Here is a 19,637-nt window from a genome sequence, read left to right as displayed (position 1 = left end):
GCAATACCACTATTGAGAAGTGGCATGCTTATTATTATTTTTTATCAGTGCTTGTGTGTAATGTGATACTCTTTCTTCGACACGCCTACTATTTTTCCTATACCGAGCCTCGTTCCTTCTGCCAAATATCACCAATGATAATTCACTGGAGAAGTTTCGTCGTGCGTCCTTCTGGCCAGTTTTATCGATAAAAGGCACCTATTTTTGTTAAGAGGAAGTCACGTAAAGGTATTGTAGATTTCAGCGTAAAGGAAGCGTAACTAGTGGGGAGCCTGAGAATAAACCCATGCTCAAAAGTCCTTTTTGACATCGAATGGCCTGATTCTACTAAGATTCGAACCCACGACCATCCGCTTGAAAAAGCGGACTCTGTAACCTTGCGGCTACGCAGCACCATGTAGATTCACAACTGGCTCACTGGCTTTAGAAGCATCTTTCAATCCAAATACTTCTACCGTTGTCGATAAAACTGCATCATTTTTACTGCCAATTGATTGCTGATGCCACTTCTCAAATAAGGTTTTGTATGTTTGGCGCGCTAGTTGACCTACAAAAATGCAAAAAAGTCTAAAATTCGCATAAATTAGCAGTTGAAGTTAATGTCTATTATTTCTTTGCCTTTCATAGTAACTTTTAACATAAATCTCAGATTGGTAAAATTTGGTAGATTTTTCCACGACTTGTTTGAAAATTTTGATGTTTTCCAGTTTTTTTTGTGAATAACTTTATGTTTACCAACTGTATATAAATGGATTATACAAATCATTTTTCATGTAATCCATGCCAAGTTACGATTAGAAGTCACTTAGTTTTTGTGTATCAGAGAGAAAGCGTCGTGCGCCAATTTCAGTCTTATGAAACACGAACTTTTTCACTCGCTAACCTTTGTTTCTGTTTCCACTTACTACGCGTGTCAGAGGCGTCAGAAACTTGCACAAATACACTTATACGATGGTAGAAGGTTGCAGTAACATAAAAAAATAGTTTAAAATGACGAAAAAAATCATCAAATTTTCGACTTTTGTCTATGGGTCAACGCACTGTGCGTCGTACACAAATTACGTAACGCCCCCCCCCCCCCCCCTCCACCATATGTCACAATAAGTAACGCAAACCCCTCCCCTCCATTCATGAGTTACGTAATTTGTGTACGACGCCCAAGCCACGTTGTATGAGTCGTAACCAACTGTCTAATTTATGTTAAATGTCATGATTAGAGACAGTGGTAATTCGCGGCAGAAAAGTTGAAAATTCGCGGGTGGCAAAATAAAAAATATTCAGAATTCGCGTTTTTTTCGCGGCATTCTTTTCTTTAGAAAACTCCAAATAAAGTGCTCTTAGTAATATAATAAAAAAATTGTTCTATTTAATTTAATGTAGGTGCTGAATTTAACCGAACGATGCATGATTTCTTTGCAGTGAGGACTACCGTGCTGGACCGAAATCCGTACACCTAAGCACATGATAATCTTCGACGGTCAATATAAAATCAAGAAATCACATATTGCTTTAAACTGACATGTTTACTTATAAGTCTACTTATATTTTATCACTATTTTCAAGCAAAATGATTAAAATCACTCAAACTCGAAAAAATCATGTTTTAATAGAACATGTTTTGAATCGAAATCCGTACACAGTTTTTTGTCTGAATCAAAACCCGTACACTTTTGAATCGAAATCCGCACACACGCGATATAGATTGGATTAGAGTCCATACAGAAATAAATCAAAATCCGTATAGATATAGAAGTACATAAATGAACATCTTTTATTTATAATTTATCTTTAAATTTATGAATAAATATATTTTGAGGATCAATTTGTTCCTAAAGTTTCATAAGGTTTTCTAATTTTTTATATCAGCTGAAATAGTGCAATTTTTCGTAGCGTTTCGTTGCGGCACCCCTTATTGTAGCAACCGGAACGCCGGAACTTTTCGAAGCTTCCCGGTACGACTTTCCCTAGCGCACCTCAGTCACAGCTCCTTCGAAATTGTTTGCCGTATATTTATACTTGTTTTCTTCCAATATATGCTGAAAACAAGAAGAAAGTTCAACAATATATGCATGATACACACGCTGTACGGATTTCGATTCAAGCAATTAACAAGGATCAAAATCCGTACGGCACAGTTTTTGTTGAATAAATACAATTTACACTATTCACCAGACAATATACAGCTCGAAAATGACGAAGACTTACCTTTTCCATCAATTTCAAGAAGATTCACAGAGTAAAACACGTAATCCCACTTGAAAAACGTTTTCATCTGAAGAACGTATTCTTAGTAAATTCTCTAACGATACAACGAAATGACAACTGAAACCGATACACAATTGATTTTTTATTTTTATTATTTTTATTTCATGGCCTATCTACGCATAGTTTAATTTAACAGAAGGCCAACAGCTCAACGGACATGTACATGTAACTATTATATGAATTTTTATTTTTATAATGCTTAAAACTGAAGAAAAACGTCTAGGTGTACGGATTTCGATACTGTACGGGCTTCGATCCAGCACGGTACTGTGTTAAATTGTCTTCAATCATACTTTGGTGTCGGCAGGCACATATTATTCAAGTTATGCTGACTCACGTTGCATTTCGCATCTACTGAGTTTCCGGGAATCGATATTTTTTTTTGCAAACCGGAAAAGTGCAAGAATACTTACCAAAATTATGATATCAATCTCACTGTTGCTTATTTTTTAAAATGCAAAAATCCTTACTACTTGAACTAAGTTGATACATCTTGTAACTACGATTTTGCACACTCTGGGCTATCATGTAGGGCCCCAATCGCCAAAATCTTTGCTCGAAGAGGATCTAGTAACTGAGCCAGCCGAAAACAATTCAACCCAGGCTGACAAAATCTTGTTGGAAGAGAGCAGTTGTACTATTCCATCAAATTGGTTGAGTAAAAAAGGCCTCCGTTACCATCGAGGTGCGCATTAATCTTAAGATTTGTCCGTGTTGCTGGTTTTCGAGGCATTTCGCGGTTTTTTGTTAATTTCGCGGCCGATGCTGGATTTCGCGGAATTCGATTCACCACTGTCTAGGGTGGTTTACCGGTACAACAAAAACCGGTAAAACCGGTGAAACCGATATTTTTTTCAATACCGAAATACCGGTATTGGAGAAGCGAAAAAACCGGTATTTTCGGTATTTTTCTTTAAATAAAAAAAACTTGTCACAATATTCATAAATCATTGTAAGGCTAATGAATGATACCCACTTAGGTAGGCGTTAAAAATCACATGACGATGTATATAATAAATACATTTAGACAGAAGCAACATTGAATATTGATTTACCCTTACCCATTTATCAATTTTTGTTATCTTTATGCTTGTTCTGCATGGATTCAGACGATGTGTTTATGTGTATCGATAGTATGTCAAAAGCTTCACATCAATAAAGCAAAACATTTATTTTTTAAGCAGAACAGCTAATATCTTCACACACTCATACTCACAGAGGCAACTCGTGGGTTTTGAACCTACCAGTTTAACTACAAATTATGAAAATCAAACTAGTCAGTAATCGCAATCATGTCAGCGAAAAAACGCAAGTTTATTCATTTTGTGCTATTTAAAAGTAAAACTAAAGAAATAATTAATAAATATAAATTTGGATTAAAAATTTATTTTTTGTTGATACAAAGAGTTCACAGGATGAAACAATCAGCCAATATTTCATCCTAAAAATTACTGTTTCTTTGAAGCTTCGTCACCCATACCGCAGCGGGCTTTTATTAGTAACTAGCTGAATGTTCCCGGGTTTGCTCGTGGTAAAATTTCTAAATATATTTTTGACCAACCTCTCATTTCAAATATTTATTTCTATTTCAGTTACAAACTTGTTCATATGCCACATTTTTCGTTTTTCCATCAGGAGCTAAAATTAATAACATAATTATGATAATAAATAATTTGGACGAACTGTTTGAAGAGCATCGAACAGAATAAATAAGTATCAACCTTCGATTCCTTCGGATTCGTAAAAAGTAAATTCTGGTCTGATCGTCATTTTTTTTTATTTCTTTTTTATTCTTCATTCATATACTCTTCTCAACAGTTTCAAATATTGTTTCTCTTAGAATTTTAAAATTATTCACTAATTTGAAACTAAGTTTTGCGATGTAAAAGAAAATTTAAATAAAATCTGCATATTTTTATTACGTTAACATGAGTTTCGAAATTATGTTCTTCGTAATCATACCACTAGATTCATTCATTAAAGTTTTTCAAACACTGTTATATTTATCCAGTGTTGTATGCGGAACATATACCACAAGAGATCAAAACAATGGTCGCAGAGGTCCAAATCTTACAAAAAAACCAAACCGTAATGAAGCATAGGTTCTCATAAATGCATAAACAAGATTATGCAGCGACACGTCCATACATAGATGCAACCTGAGACGCTAAGCAAAAAATAAATTTCAAATCCAAATTTGAGTAGGTAACGTCTTCGGCAGGTTTTTGCTTATAACTGCGGCAGAAAACCGGCCGAAGAAAACCACTACCGAAGACGTTCGACGCCCTATATCTTTAATTATTTTTCAGTTTAATTTTTAAATAATACAGAGAGAATGACTTGCGTTTTTTCGCGGACAATCATCATTACTTCCCCAAACTATGATTTTAAGAATTTTGTAGTGGGAAAAGTAGGTTCAAAGTCCACGAGTCTGGTTTGTATTAATCCGAACAAAATACCGGTTTTTAACCGGTTTCACCGGTTTTTATTTTTATGAATACCGAAATACCGGTTTTTCAAAAAGTCGGTAATACCGACCACTCTACCACTGTCCCTAGTCATGATCAAGCCATAAAGAATGACTAAAACATATCGTCGGTTTCGTGCAACGCTGGCACAACTCAAAGCTTTGCATTTTTGGGTTTTTGATAGCAAACGGTGCCAAATAATATAAATTTGCTTCACACAAAACCCCGTTTCGAAATTCACAAAAACTCCAGAGTTATGAGTAGAAGTGCCTTTGATGCACAAATCGAAATTTCCCTATAACGTTAGTAAAAATAAGGTTTTAACTTGTAAAACGTGCTCGTAATATGTGCATGATAGTCCCAAAAATGTTGGCTAAAAATTGGAAATCTTAAAATTTGAAGTTATCTTGAAAATTAAAAAATAAATTTTCGACGAAAATTTCCAAACGCGTTTTTCTCGAAACTATGATTTTTGAGTTGTGCCAGTGTTGCACTAAACCGACGATATAATGATTTCATAATACGATCTCCATATTAGGCAATGAAACATACCAAAATTATGGTGATAATTTTCTCTTAAATATCCTCTATTCAACAGGAATATATCGTTGGTTTCGTGCAACACTGGCACAACTCAGAAATCATAGTTTCGAGAAAAACGCGTTTGAAAGTTTGCGTCGAAGATTTATTTTGCGATTTTCAAGAAAACTTTAAGTTTTAAGATTTCCTATCTTCATTCAACACTTTTAGGTCTATTATGCACATGTTATGAGCGCTTTGTACAAGTTAAAACCTTATTTTTACTAACTTAAAAAAATCGATTTGTGCAGAAAAGGCACTTCTACTCATAACTCTAGATTTTTTGGGAATTTTGAAACGGGATTTCGTGGGATGAAACTTAACAATATTTGGCATCGTTTGCCATCAAAAACTCAAAACTGCAAAGTTTTACGGTTGTGCCAGTGTTGCACGGAACCGACGACATGTAAATATTTTGTCAAAATACCTCCTGATGGAGAGAAGGTTAAGTAATACTGATAAACACAAACTAACGCAGAAGCAACGAACCCGGCGATCAATTACTTTGCGGCCTCTTGACGCTTTCCTAACGAAATTGGGGTCACAACAATTTCGAGCTTCCGGACAACATATTTTTCGCTTTTGTCAACCAGTTATTATAATAATAACGACAAATCAAAATAAAAAAATTGGAATTCTTAGACGATTTCCATGGTAGACAGATTTTCATGTCACATTCTCACCATCAATATCGCATGGAATCATAAACAAATTTATTGTAACTAACAAGAACCGAACAAGAATATTTACTTAATCCGTGTGCTGAGTAATATAGATTAAAATTCAATGGAAATTGACTGATGTAGAAAAATTGGTTTTAACTCATCGTGCACAAACTTGTTCGTCCTTAAAAGGACGGTTTTTGATTGTTGGAATAGGATAATTGTTTAAGCCTTCTTCTCGGTTTTCTTGGGCAACAGAACGGCTTGAATGTTCGGCAGAACACCTCCCTGGGCAATAGTGACACCGGACAGAAGTTTGTTCAACTCCTCATCGTTACGGATGGCCAATTGAAGATGACGCGGAATGATTCTGGTCTTCTTGTTGTCACGGGCTGCATTTCCTGCCAATTCCAACACTTCAGCAGCCAGATATTCCATCACAGCTGCCAGATATACGGGGGCACCAGCACCGACACGTTCGGCATAGTTTCCCTTCCGCAGCAGACGGTGAATACGGCCTACCGGGAACTGGAGACCAGCACGAGACGAACGAGACTTTGCCTTTCCCTTAACTTTACCTCCTTTACCGCGTCCAGACATGTTGTAGTAGAGTTGTTGTTAACGTTGTTTGAGAGAGCGTTAAACTGATACCAAATGCAGGGTTCAACCTTCTTTATATACTGCAGCAGATGGCAGTTGCTCATCGGAGGGTTGGATCTCGCAGGTACCGGAATGGGCGAATTCAAAAAAGGGGACGCGCTTCTGATATGTTTTGTGTGAGTATAAAAAGGCGACTCACAGTGGCAAACAACAACACTTTCTTTCAGTAAACGAAGGTAAACAGTTAGAGAAATGCCACCAAAAACCAGTGGAAAGGCCGCCAAGAAATCTGGCAAAGCCCAGAAAAACATCACGAAGGGCGACAAGAAAAAGAAGAAGCCACGTCGTAAGGAGAGCTACGCCATTTACATCTACAAGGTCCTGAAGCAAGTTCACCCAGACACCGGAATCTCTTCCAAGGCCATGAGCATCATGAACAGCTTTGTTAACGATATTTTCGAGCGCATTGCTGCTGAAGCTTCCCGTTTGGCTCACTACAACAAGCGTTCTACGATTACTTCTCGCGAGGTTCAGACCTCTGTCCGTCTGTTGTTGCCAGGAGAATTGGCCAAACACGCCGTCTCTGAGGGAACCAAGGCTGTCACCAAGTACACCAGCTCCAAGTAAATGTTTCGGATGCCATGCATTGATTATCGTACACCAATCGGCCCTTTTAAGGGCCAACAAAAATACTTGAAGGAGGATTTGAGTTTCTTATTTTAATTTACCGTTATTATAATGAATTACTGGTTAAAAAAAGCGAAAAAAGTGTTGCCCTGAAAATATAGCTTTATAGCCATTTCTGTAAATTTTGGTGCTTCTAGTTAGGTTGGAAGTGCGTCAAAATGCCACAGAGTGATTACTCGCCGGGTTCATCGCTTCTTCGTTAGGGAACACTAATTGAAGTCACCGAAAAAGTTATCTCTGTTAGAGACACATAATATCATAGAAATAGTTGAAAATCTATAATCTTTAATTTTTCCAGTATCTGCTTTTGATCAAAACCAGTGTTTACCAGTGTTTCTCAAACTTTTCTCTATCTAGAGGAATATTCTCTAGATAATTACATGTATTCAGAGAGAATATTTGAAAAAAAATCACTCTAATCTTGGTATATATTTATTTACCTTATATGAAAATCGTATTAGGGAATCCATTTCCATGCTTAAAAATATATATGTTGTTTATCGTGCTTTGACCATTTTTACATAAATTGGAATATGGCGATGACGATTACTATCAAGGGTTTGATAAAATGATAGAATATTATTTCTGGAGACTGCATAGCTAAATTTGGCGGAAATTGAATCCAACATTATTCTTTAAATGAAGAAACTCAATTTTATTAATGTTTAAGGCAATGTAAAATATAATTTTTTTCACAACAGAGATGTTTTTGTCTGAACGTACATCCTTTACCTTCAAAATTCACGGTTCTGAGTTTTTATTGGCATATCACGCTAAATATTAAAGTTTCTTACCACAAAGACGTGTTTCATAATTCAAGAAAATTCCAAAGTTATATTTCTAGCTCAAAACCAAATATCTTTAAATAGATAAACACATGAGGTTTCAACATGTACAGCTTGCTCAAAATATACACATATCGACTCGAAATGTAGGAAGTCATAAAATTTGAAATTTTCTTCGAAATAAAAACTTAATTTTTCAACACAGATTTTTAAACATGTTTTTGTCAAAATAATCGATTTTGAAACGTTCGTTTGTTCAATTAACGAATTTAATAATGTTCAACTTTTAGCACATTTTCATCAAAAACAATCTGATCAATATAGCTTTTCAATTATAATGAACATAGTTCGATCAAAACACAAAGTAGTGATTCTAGTCAAATTGTTTTTGATGAGGATGATGATATTTTTTTTTAGAGATATGAAACTAGAGCTTGTTTTCTGCGTGAATTGTGTGTTCAAGATGCTTCAAAACTTAGTTCTTAAATACTAGCTTGAAAATGAGAAAAACAACTAACTTTCATTTATTGATTTAGTGGCCCTTAGAAGGGCCTTTTGTGGGAATATGTTTTCTTCTTCAATTTAACCTCCGAAACCGTACAGAGTGCGTCCCTGCCGTTTCAGCGCATAGACGACATCCATGGCGGTGACGGTCTTTCGTTTTGCGTGTTCGGTATAAGTGACAGCGTCACGGATCACGTTTTCCAGGAAAACCTTCAGCACACCTCGGGTTTCCTCGTAGATCAAACCGGAGATACGTTTCACTCCTCCACGGCGTGCCAGACGACGAATGGCGGGTTTAGTGATACCCTGGATGTTATCACGAAGAACCTTGCGATGACGCTTAGCGCCTCCTTTTCCAAGTCCTTTTCCTCCTTTACCGCGACCAGTCATTTTCAAGTAGAGTTAGTTTGTCTTTTAACGAATGTTTCAAACTGAGATGCTAACACAAAGTTTGGTTTTGCTTTTATATGTTTTCGAATCAACAATTTCAACTACTTACCTATTATATTTTTGTTTCTCTGTATTGTAACGTACATACAGGTAGCATTGTCCAATTCCCTAATGCTACAGAATAATTCATGTTCTTTGTGTGTGTGTAATGGTGTACATACAGGCAAACTAACTCTAGTTCCCCTACATCGCAGTAGTATGTGAAGGGATAGCAGATGTTTGTGTTTGAAAATCGGCGCGTAACGGCTTCTGTTAGAACTATAAATAGGATCCGTTGCCTGCTTCGGCATCATCAGTTTAAATTTTTCCGTTCTAGAAAGCTATCCGACGTTGTAAAAGTCACTCGCTATGGCCCGTACCAAGCAGACCGCTCGTAAATCCACCGGAGGAAAGGCTCCTCGTAAACAGTTGGCCACAAAGGCAGCTCGTAAAAGTGCCCCAGCTACCGGAGGAGTGAAGAAGCCTCATCGTTATCGTCCAGGAACGGTCGCTCTGCGTGAAATCCGTCGTTACCAAAAATCGACCGAACTTCTGATCCGCAAACTTCCGTTCCAACGTCTGGTTCGTGAAATTGCTCAGGATTTCAAGACCGATTTGCGTTTCCAGAGCTCTGCCGTTATGGCTCTGCAGGAAGCAAGCGAAGCCTATCTGGTTGGTCTCTTTGAAGATACCAATCTGTGTGCCATCCACGCCAAGCGTGTGACCATCATGCCAAAGGACATCCAATTGGCTCGCCGCATTCGTGGTGAACGTGCTTAAGGTGGTTAACGGCTTTTGTTTGATCTCATCGTACATAATAAACGGCCCTTCTAAGGGCCACAAACAATTTGAAAGAAGAGCTGATTTTTTGTAACTATAACTGTACTGCTCCTATAAGGCTCTATATTGTAAATTGAATTCACAACTGGTTCAACTCAAAATCGATAGTTTTGAGAAAAACTTGTTTGAAAATTTTTGTCAAAAGTTTCTTGTTTCATTCATATGAAAACTACAAATTTTAAGACTTCTCGTTGTTGTTGAACCTGTTTTGGTCTATTATGTGCATTCTAATATATTCAATAAGGGAAAATAAGCTTTTAATTCGTAAATCTTGCTTATAGATTTACGAATTAAACGCTTATTTTTCCTTATTGTATATATTAGATTTGAGCTATTAGGGCTCATATACTTATATTTCTGGATTTTTAATGAATTTATTTATATTTCTGGGTTTCGTGGTTGAAATATTACCAATATTTGGCATCGTTTGCCATCGAAAACTCAAAAATGCACAATTCGAGTTGTGTTAGTGTTGCACAAAACCGACAAGTTCTCTAGTCAAAAACATTTCTTAAATTCCAGCATTATTATTTAGAAGAGTTCGCTTGTAACTTCTGTCTAGGAGCTTCACAAAGAACGTATCTAAAATAACGTATGTGATTAAGAATCCTCATCAGTCTAATATGATATTCTCTAGATCAAAAATTTCTTAATAATAGACAGTATTCCACTTTTTAGTAAGCTTCTAGTTTCTTCTTCGAATTTTCTTCTTGGGCATGTAGTGTATCGCAGTTCCAAATTTATCGATTGCGAGAGGGCGACCGACGCGCTCGTTCGTCTACCCAAATCCAACACCGGAAACGTACGAATTAGTGGTGGGAACTATCATTAAAAATTCTTACTGATAACTATCAGTAATTTCTAACTCGTTACTGATTACTATCAGTAAATATCAGTAATTTGCATTTGAGTTTTAACCCGTAAAGACCCGGGACGGAACTTGATTTTTGAAAATGCTCGTTCTCACCACTGGAATGGCCGATTTAGGAGAACTTGGAATTTTATTCAAGGGGAATAGTAGATCTAAGTTTTGGTAAAGGTGTCACCCCTCTTGACCCCTCCCCGTTTTTGTGAGACGCAAATATGTCTGTGTTTTTTTCTCTAATTTTCAAACAGATTGAGCAAACACTGGGAATTTTCATACGTATCAATTGCTCCATGTATCAAATCATGTCAGGTAGATGAAATATGGTATGTAAGTGTGAATTTTGGAGTTTCTAAATTATTTCAGTACAAAATCACAAAACTACGTATTTTCATAAAAAATCAAATAAGAAAATCGTTCTTCAAATTTTAGTCTATACATTTTTGAAGTGAGGTCTCCTGAATCCATACGCGATGAATTATTTATTTTAGCATGCAAACATTTTGAGAAAAATTAGTTTGAATTCACCAAAGTACGTATTTTCATGGAAACCTGATTTTCTCAGTCTCCCAGGGTAGGTTTCAACTTAGCTCTTCAATTTTCAAGCTCTATATTTTCAGAATAACGTCTTCTGAATCCAAAGATGCTGAAAGATTTTTTCTAGCATGGGCTTGGTAGATTCTCATATCTAGCTCTACTCAATGCTGAATCAGCTTTGCTGAAGGAGGTTGGCGTTGACGCTTCAATCCATTAGATTCGGAGATTTTTTGTTACGATACTTTGTTAAACAATATTTAATTAAAAAAGCTTTTAAGCGTTTATCGAAATTTTTTTCAATCGTTATTTCATCGATATTTTTTCAATGAAAAGTTAGGAACAATAGCCCCCTTTCTCCCCCCACCAAAACTTTTCTTAGTTGCGCCTATGTGAAAATTATATGACTGTAGAGTACCTACCTCTCGTACAAAAAAAATCAGACAATATCAGTAAAAGAAAAACTTTACTGATAGTTAATGATATTTTTTCTTACTGATAACTATCAGTAGTTACTGATAGTTTTCCCATCCCTAGTACGAATGTTCACGCAAGCCATTTCGTTACGAAGGGTATGTGTATCGCGGTTCTAGCGATGCGTGAGTGTTGTTTAGGAAGCATATAAATGTTCTGAGAAAGCAAACGGATTCGAGTTGATGGTGGTGGTAATGAGGAGCCTGAGAATGAACCCATGCTTAAGCCCTTTGATAATCAAAAATGGCCTGCTTCTAACAAGATTCGAGCTCACGATCATCTGCTAATCGAAGCGGACTCTGTTAACCCTGCGGCTACCAGCACCCAAAGTCTGGTAATAACCGTATAAGATCGTTTCAATCGAAGCACAAAATGTTCGCGTGAAAAGCCACATGAATTGCGAAATCCGCGAAAATTCCAAAAATCTTGTAAAAATTAACTTTAGTGTATACGTGGTCCCAGTTGAATCCTTGTACCCTAGGCTTTCGACTATTTTTTTTAAGTATTATGACAGCACAGCGTTCAATTACCGAGAGGATAGTACTGTGACATACATGAAAAAAAAAAAAAAAACTTGAAGTGACGTAGTGTAGGTTGTCTGTTCAGTTGAGATTTTCCCTCATACCAGAAATTTTCCGAACACTCCAAAAATTTGAATTTTTAGCCAAAATACTGTTTTTTGACCTCAGCGAATATTTATTTAAAATTCAATTATTTCACAAATGATTTTTTTAGGTATTTGAAAAACTTGAAGTATGGGCACGAGTAACGTGGTAAGTAATGGCCTTTTTTCAGATGGTGATGAAAAAAAAACTATGACTATGATAAATTTCCCATGGAAGGTTATCATGTTAGCTTCCTCGCAAATAAATATTACGTCCTTGCGTGCGGCCTTCCGGCAGTTAACCGGAACATTCGCCATGGCGGACGAAAACATGCGTGTAGGCATGTTTGTCAAACTCTCTTCGTTTTTTTTGTTAATTCCTCCTCCATTTTCGCGACAAAATTGTTGGAATAGATCTTGCGCTTTAAGTTTGCCCAGAAATTCTCGATGGGACGCAGCTGGGGAACGTTGGGCGGATTCGCCTACTTCGGTTCCACATCGATATTCAGCCGCTCCATGTCCTTCAACGATCGCTCCGAGTAGTCGCTGAATCTGGCCAGAATTGACTGCAGACCAGAGGACGGGACTGCCGCTTCCTGACATATATGTCAATGGTCTCCAGATACTTTTTCACACTTTTACCGTATGCACCAACGTCCCGGCCAAGTGCACGCAGCGATTTAGCCACTCTCCCCTCGGTCTTCCTCTTCAGCATCCTCTGAAGCTTCTTGTTGCTCAGGGTCGTTGGCCGTCCGGAACCGAGCTTTCTTTCGATGCTCTGATCGTTGTCCAATAGTGTCAAGATGTTGTAGTTGCCGGCTTCCACAAAGTGCCGCACGATGTCTGTTTTTGACGCGGCGGGGTACCGTTCTTTGAGCGCGCACACTTCTGAACGGAGTAGCTTCCCTTTTTTCGTCATCACAGTTAGAGTTTTACTGATAGAGCTGTCAATTTTTTTTTTGCTTACTCATGGGTTACTATGATTGATGATGCATGAGTAGTTTCGTCATTGTGATTGAAGGTACCCCATGAAAAATCGGCAATTTTTGTCCATTTTTTCACCGCAAACGTTAACACATGACTAGAGCTATAACCTACAATAGGTCACATCAGAAGTTCTTGCATTTTTTTCATTTGTAACATCATGGACTAAACCATCCAAAAATAATTCTACTACGAAAGCCAAAAATTCTGCTTCTTAAAAATATATAACTCAGCGAAATACCAGTCGATTTTCATAAAACAGCTTCTCTTCTACTCGTAATTGAATAAAGTTTCAAAATGCAAAGTATTCGTAGTACTTTTCTTACAAAAATAACTGAAATATTCCAAACTAAGTTGAAAACTTGTGTGGAGAAGTTTAAAACAATAGATTTAAGCTCAAATTACTCATCATATTTTGGTGAAGTTAGTACATACCTGTATATTAGGGTGGGGAATCGTTATATGGAAAAAACGAAATTTGATAGCAGAAAGCCAGAACCAAGTTTTTTTCTGTTTTGGGCCCCAAACAATCCTGAATTCATTGCAAGTCGAGTGGTTTTGTCTCCGCTTGGCGCATTGCATTTCAAATTTATATGGAGATTTGTATGGAAAAACCAACTTTTTTGCATTTTCCATTCCAAAGAGCTCAAAATGGCTCAAACCATAGGTTTCATGACTTCAAACGGTAGGTTTTTTTTATGCCCAACAACTTGGCCGAAGACACAAAAGAACTAGGGTGAGCCAAAAAAATACTAGAGCTGTTCAAAGTTGAGTATGTCGAAATTTATGTTGCAAACCATTTTTTCTGCCAACACTGCCAGTGTACCGGCGTCAGTCAAATTTCCATCAGAAGTAACCTCTGAAACACGTTGTAGATTCTATTTACACCTAGAATATTGGCCTAAATTTGTTTGCTTGGTCCAGCTGAGTGTATAATAGAGTGGCCATATTTTATATGGCCGTTTTTGAAACTATCGATCTTAATGAGCGCCGGGCTGAAAAAGTTTCCTTCTGACCTCTTCAATAAGCTATGAAAATTTGAAGTTGATCGGAGTTTATTTAATGGACCCACAAAGCGTTTATATTTTAGAAATCGATTCACATGAAAATTAAGTACAATTTTTCTTTTTTTTAACATATATCTCTTGATAAACGTATTTAAATACCCTTGTATTTTTATAAAACAGTAATATTATTATACTAATTTAAGTTTAAAATAACCTATAACTTTTGCTGTTTGTTGAAAAGTTCGAATTTTAAATGAGGTGTGTATTTTTTCGGTATAAATCAACAACGTGTATTATAAACTGAAGTTCGTCTTCATTGTGTTTTGAAACACGGTTAGAATTTTTCGTGAATCTAACACCATGTTCTGTGGCGTCGTTTAAAGCGAATAATTTTTGACAGAAGTTTGCTATTCCTCATTATTTTCCCTTCGGCTGGGTCACGGTCAAAAAAACCCATATTAAGTTCAAAACAAAAGCATTGGTTTCGTATAAAACCAGATGGGATAAATTACATGCTAGTAAAGTTCAGGAATTGAATGCTTGCGAGATTCGACATCAGCTATTTAAGGCCAAACAGTATTGAAACCAAAAATGGCCAACTTCGAGCCATCACTTTGAATTTTCAAAGGCACATGGCTCGGTAACAGTTAATGCGCTACATGTGAAAACGTTATTTTATGTTTGCTGCAGTGAAGCAAACATAAAATAGCGTTTTCACAGGGAATGCATTATTTTTTTCCGAGTCTTGTGCTTCTAAAAATTCGAAGTGGTGGCTTGAAATTGGCTGTTGGTGGCTTCAATACCGTTTCACCTTAAGCACCATTCGCTTTTAATCGCCTGATCATTTTTTGTTCAATTTCAAGCAGGAAATCAAGCCAATATCACTCATTCTGGTATTAAATACCATAAGTGATTCTTCATCTTTTCAGTTACAGCGTCTGAAACGACTATTAATTTCGGCATATGCGAAAGCATCACGTAGAAAATTCATAACTTGATCAATACATTGGATTGCATTCGTACATCCGAAAAATACCTGAATGTGAAGTTTAACTATGAAAAGGGACATGTCTCGAATGCAATTTATGATCAATGATCGAAGCAAATTTTTTTTTCAGGCAATAAATGTTTTTTGCCATAAATTTTGCGTATGATAAGTGAAACAGGGTCGCTTCACAACCAAGAAATGTGAATGCTAACTCCAAGAGCTCTTTATAATCGCCGCGATTGCATAAAATTGCTTGATTTGATTGCAATCTTCATCGAACAATTTTGAGCGAACTTTTGGATCATTGAAGCTGTGAATTTATCGTCAAATTTATCATATTTTCAACGTAAAACTTCAAACCACTTGACAGAAACAAAAAGGAAATAGATTTACTTTCAAAATTTGTAGAAATTTGACTGTAAATTGGACAAATGAGAGAAATAAAATGAATATAGGTGCACCTAGCTGTTAAGATAAATAATGGAGCGATTACCCTATATTTTGTATAAAAGTTCGTGGATATGAAGAGAACAAGAACTGTTGGTTAGTTTTGAAACTTATGAAGCGTATTATGAACTTCTTGGGTGACTGTTTTGCCGGAACTTTAACCAATTTCAAACGCGCTCAAGAACTTTGATTTTCCATCGTAACTCATAAGAATTGCAATTCGATCAACATGAGATCTACCGACTATATTTGATAAAATTCACCATTCTAGTGAATTTTCATCACCAGTGCGGAACTGTTTCACTACTAACATAATAATACTAAAACTAACATTAAATCCATACAAAAAGTTTTTATTAATTTTGCTTCACAAATCCGATTGTCCAATCTGAATATAAGAGGTCATTCATTTATTACGTAACATACTCAGAAGGAGGATATATTCAACGGAGTGTTTCATTGCGCGAGTCCATTGCACCGCAAAATTGCGCTATTTAGGGGTGCAAGGTATTCAAAATTGCTGAAATTTAGCGTTATGTGAATGTCCCTAGTCATATGGTTTTATAAATAAAGAGAGTATTTCGACGCGAAATATACAATTATATTTCAACAAAATGCAAAAAACTTTAAAAAGAAATGAAAACCAGCCGTTCTTATGAGAATTTATTTTTTTAAATATAAGCGTTTTGTGGGTCCATCAAATGAACTCGGATCAACTTAAAATTTTCATGGCTTGTTTTTGAAGTGAAAAGGAAACTTTTTTCGCCCGGCGCTCATCAAAATCGCATGATGTTACAAAAATGGCCACTCTAGTGTATAAACTCGTTACGACAGGTTACTTCTGATGGGAATCCTACTGATGCCGGTACATTGGTAATGTTGGCAGAAAAGAAGATTTTCTGCATTTAAATCGACATACTCAACTTTGAACAGCTATAGCTCTTCTTATGGACATCCTAGCTCTTCAGTGTCTCTGGCAAAGTTGTTAGGCATCTAAAATACTATACTTTAACATAATGTAGTGCATTATTAGAGCATTATTGAGCTCTCCAGAAAGGTAAATGCAAAAAAGTAGGTTTCCCCATATAAATTTTCATGCAAATTTGAAATGCAATGCGCCAAGCGGAGACAAGACCAATCGACTTCAGACAAGTTTAGGGTTGTTTGGAATCCCAAAAGGAACCAAAAAAACTTGGTTCTGGAAAATCGATCATTTTTCCCCACCCTACTGTATATATTTTGAAAGTACTATCTTGTCCCTTGCCAAAATGCAAGAACATTCAAAATCGGTTGTGCAATAATTGAGTTTAAATAAATTTTATGCGCTGAGGTCCAAAAATAACGGTATTTTGACCATAACTTTAAATTTTAGGTAGTATGTCTTTGTGTTCATTTTGACTATTTGTTGTTTCTGTTTTGTTTTGTTTTGTCTCCATTTTCTCTTGTTTTGTCTTTGTCTTGTCACTGTCTTTTCTCTGTCTTGTCTCTATTTTGTCTCTGTTTTCTCTTTGTTTTGTCTCTGTTGAGTCAATGTCTTGTCTTTGTCTCGTCTCTGTTTTGTGTCTGTTTTGCCTCTGCTTTGCATTTGTTTTGTCCCTGTTTTGTCTCTGTTTTGTCTCTGTTTTGTTTCTGTTTTGTCTCTGTTTTGTCTTTGTTTTGTCTTTGCTTTGTCTTCATTTTGTCTCAACTTCGTCCTTGTTTGGTATTTGTTTTGTCCATGTTTCGTCTATGTTTTTTTTTGTTTCGCCTCTGTTTTGTCTAAACTTTATCCTTGTTTTGTATTTGTTTTAACTTCTTGTCTACGTTTTATCTCTGTTTTGTCTCTGTTTCGTTCCTGTTTTGTCTCAGTTTTGTATGTGTTTTGTATGTGTTTTGTGTCAGTTTTGTATTTGTTTTGTCTTTGCTTTGTCTTAACTTTGTCCGTATTTTGTATTTGTTTTGTCTATGTTTTGTCAATGTTTTGTTTTTGTTCTGTATCTGTTTCGTCTTTATTTTGTCTCTGCTTTGTCTCAACTTTGTCCTTGCTTTGTATTTGTTTTGTCTCTGTTTTGTCTATGTTTTGTCTTTGTTTCGGCTCTGTTTTGTCTGTTTCGTTACTGTTATGTCATTGTTTTTGTCAATGTTTGTCTTTGTCTTGGCTTTGTTTTGTCCTCGTTTTGTCTTCGTCTTGTCTTTGTTTCGTCACTGTTTGATCACTGTCTCGTCTCTGTCTTGTTTTCGTTTTGTCTCTGCCTTAACTCTGTTTCGTCTTTACTTTGTCCCTGTCTTGTTTCTGTTATGTCTATGTCTATGTTTTGTTTCTGTCTCGTCTCTGTTTTGTCTTTGTGTCGTCTGTATTTTGTTTTTGTGTTGTCTCGGTTTTGTCTGTGTCTTATCCCTATTTTGCTTAATTTTGTCTCTTTCTTGTCTTTATTTTATTTTGTCTCCGTTTTGTCTTTATTTAGACCGTGTTTTGTCTGTTTTGTCTTTGTTTTGTTTCATCTTTGTCTTGTATTTATTGAAACCCTGTTTTGTTTTTGTTTTGTCTCTGTTTGGTCTCTGTTTTGTTGCTGTTTTGTTTCTGTTTTGTCTTGTCTCTGTTTTGTTTCTGTTTTGTCTTTGTCTTTGTCTCATCTCTATTCGTCTCTGCTTTGTTTTTGTCTTGTCACTGTTTTGTCTTTGTTTCAACACTGATTTCTCACTGTCTTGTCTCTGTCTCGTTTCTGTTTTGTCTCTGTCTTGTCTCTGGCTTGTCTCTAATTTGTCTTTACTTTGTCCCTGTGTTGTATTTGTTTTGTCTTCGGCTTGTCTCTGTTTTAAAGCTGTTTTGTCTTTGCCTTGTTTCTGTCTTGTTCTGTCCTCGTCTTGTCTCTATTTTGTCTTTGCTTTGTCCCTGCCTTTTCTTTGTTTTTGTCTTTGTTTTTTTTTGTTTTGTTTATGTCCTATCATTGTTTGTCCTTGTTTTGTTTACGTTTTGTCTCTGCTTTGTCTTCGTCTTGCCTATGTTTTGTCAATGTTTTGTCTTTGTTTTTTCTTTGTTTGGTTTATGTTTTGTCTTCTTTTTGTGTTAGTCTTGTCTTTGTTGTGTCTATTTTGTCTCTGTTTTTTCCTCGTTTTGTTTTTGTTGTGTTCCTGTTTTGTCCCTGTTTTGTTTTCGTTTTGTTCTGTTTGGTTTCTGTTTTGTCTTCATTTAAACCGTGTTTAGTCTTCGTTCTGTTCCTGTCTTGTATTTATTTCGACCGTGTTTTGTCTATGTTTTGTCTATGTTTTGTCTCTGTTTTGTTCTTGTCTTGTCTCTGTTTTGTTTCTGTTTTGTCTTTGTTTTTTTTTGTCTTATCTCTAGTTGCCTTTATTTTGTCTTTATACTGTCTATGACTTGTTTCTATTTTGTCTTTGTTTTGTCTCTATTTTGTCTTTGTTTTAAACCTGTTTTGTTTCTATTTTGTCTTCGTCTTGCTAATTTTTGTTTTCGTTTCGTCCTGTTTTGTCCCCGTTTTGTCTTTATACAGACCGTGTTTTGTCTTTGTTTTGTTCTGTTTTGTCTCTGTCTTGTTTTTATTTAGACCGCATTTTGTCTTCATCTAGCATTTTTTCCTTTGCAGCACCGTACTATCTTCTCGGTAGTCGTAAATCAGATTCATAACATGTAAGGTTTTTATTACATTTTTTCTTGTTTTTGTCTTCTCTCTATTTGTCTTCGTTTTGTCTCTGTATTGTTTTGGTTTCTATTGTTTCTATTTTGTCCTTATTTTGTTTTTGTTTTGTTTCCGTTTTGTTTTGTCTTTGTCTTGTTTTCGATTCGTCTCGTTTTGTCATAATACAGACCGTGTTTTTTCTGTGTTGTCTTTGTTTTATTCTGTTTCGTCTCTGTCTTGTCCTCTATTTAGACCGTGTTTTGTCTATGTTTTGCTTACTTCTAGCATTTTTTTTCCTTTG

At 36.0% G+C, this 19,637-nt stretch overlaps 4 protein-coding genes across 4 annotated transcripts; 2 read left to right on the top strand and 2 right to left on the bottom strand.

The window, feature by feature from the left end:
• Positions 1-6,199: 6,199 nt before the first annotated feature.
• On the bottom strand, positions 6,200-11,967 carry LOC129727408 (histone H2A). Its single transcript, XM_055685233.1, has 2 exons — positions 11,960-11,967; positions 6,200-6,575 (listed from the first exon to the last, which is right to left on the bottom strand). The coding sequence occupies exon 2, from the start codon at positions 6,572-6,574 to the stop codon at positions 6,200-6,202; it is 375 nt and encodes a 124-aa protein (XP_055541208.1). The 5' UTR covers position 6,575; positions 11,960-11,967.
• Positions 6,819-7,201, top strand: LOC129727406 (histone H2B). Its single transcript, XM_055685231.1, has one exon. The coding sequence runs from the start codon at positions 6,827-6,829 to the stop codon at positions 7,199-7,201; it is 375 nt and encodes a 124-aa protein (XP_055541206.1). The 5' UTR covers positions 6,819-6,826.
• Positions 8,559-8,951, bottom strand: LOC129727407 (histone H4). Its single transcript, XM_055685232.1, has one exon. The coding sequence runs from the start codon at positions 8,938-8,940 to the stop codon at positions 8,629-8,631; it is 312 nt and encodes a 103-aa protein (XP_055541207.1). The 5' UTR covers positions 8,941-8,951; the 3' UTR covers positions 8,559-8,628.
• LOC129727405 (histone H3) lies at positions 9,332-9,759 on the top strand. Its single transcript, XM_055685229.1, has one exon. The coding sequence runs from the start codon at positions 9,349-9,351 to the stop codon at positions 9,757-9,759; it is 411 nt and encodes a 136-aa protein (XP_055541204.1). The 5' UTR covers positions 9,332-9,348.
• Positions 11,968-19,637: the final 7,670 nt, after the last annotated feature.

This window comes from Wyeomyia smithii, chromosome 3 (genome assembly GCF_029784165.1).
Source record: "Wyeomyia smithii strain HCP4-BCI-WySm-NY-G18 chromosome 3, ASM2978416v1, whole genome shotgun sequence".
In the NCBI taxonomy this organism is placed as follows: Eukaryota; Metazoa; Arthropoda; class Insecta; order Diptera; family Culicidae; genus Wyeomyia; species Wyeomyia smithii.
This window is presented reverse-complemented; position numbering and strand designations above follow the sequence as displayed.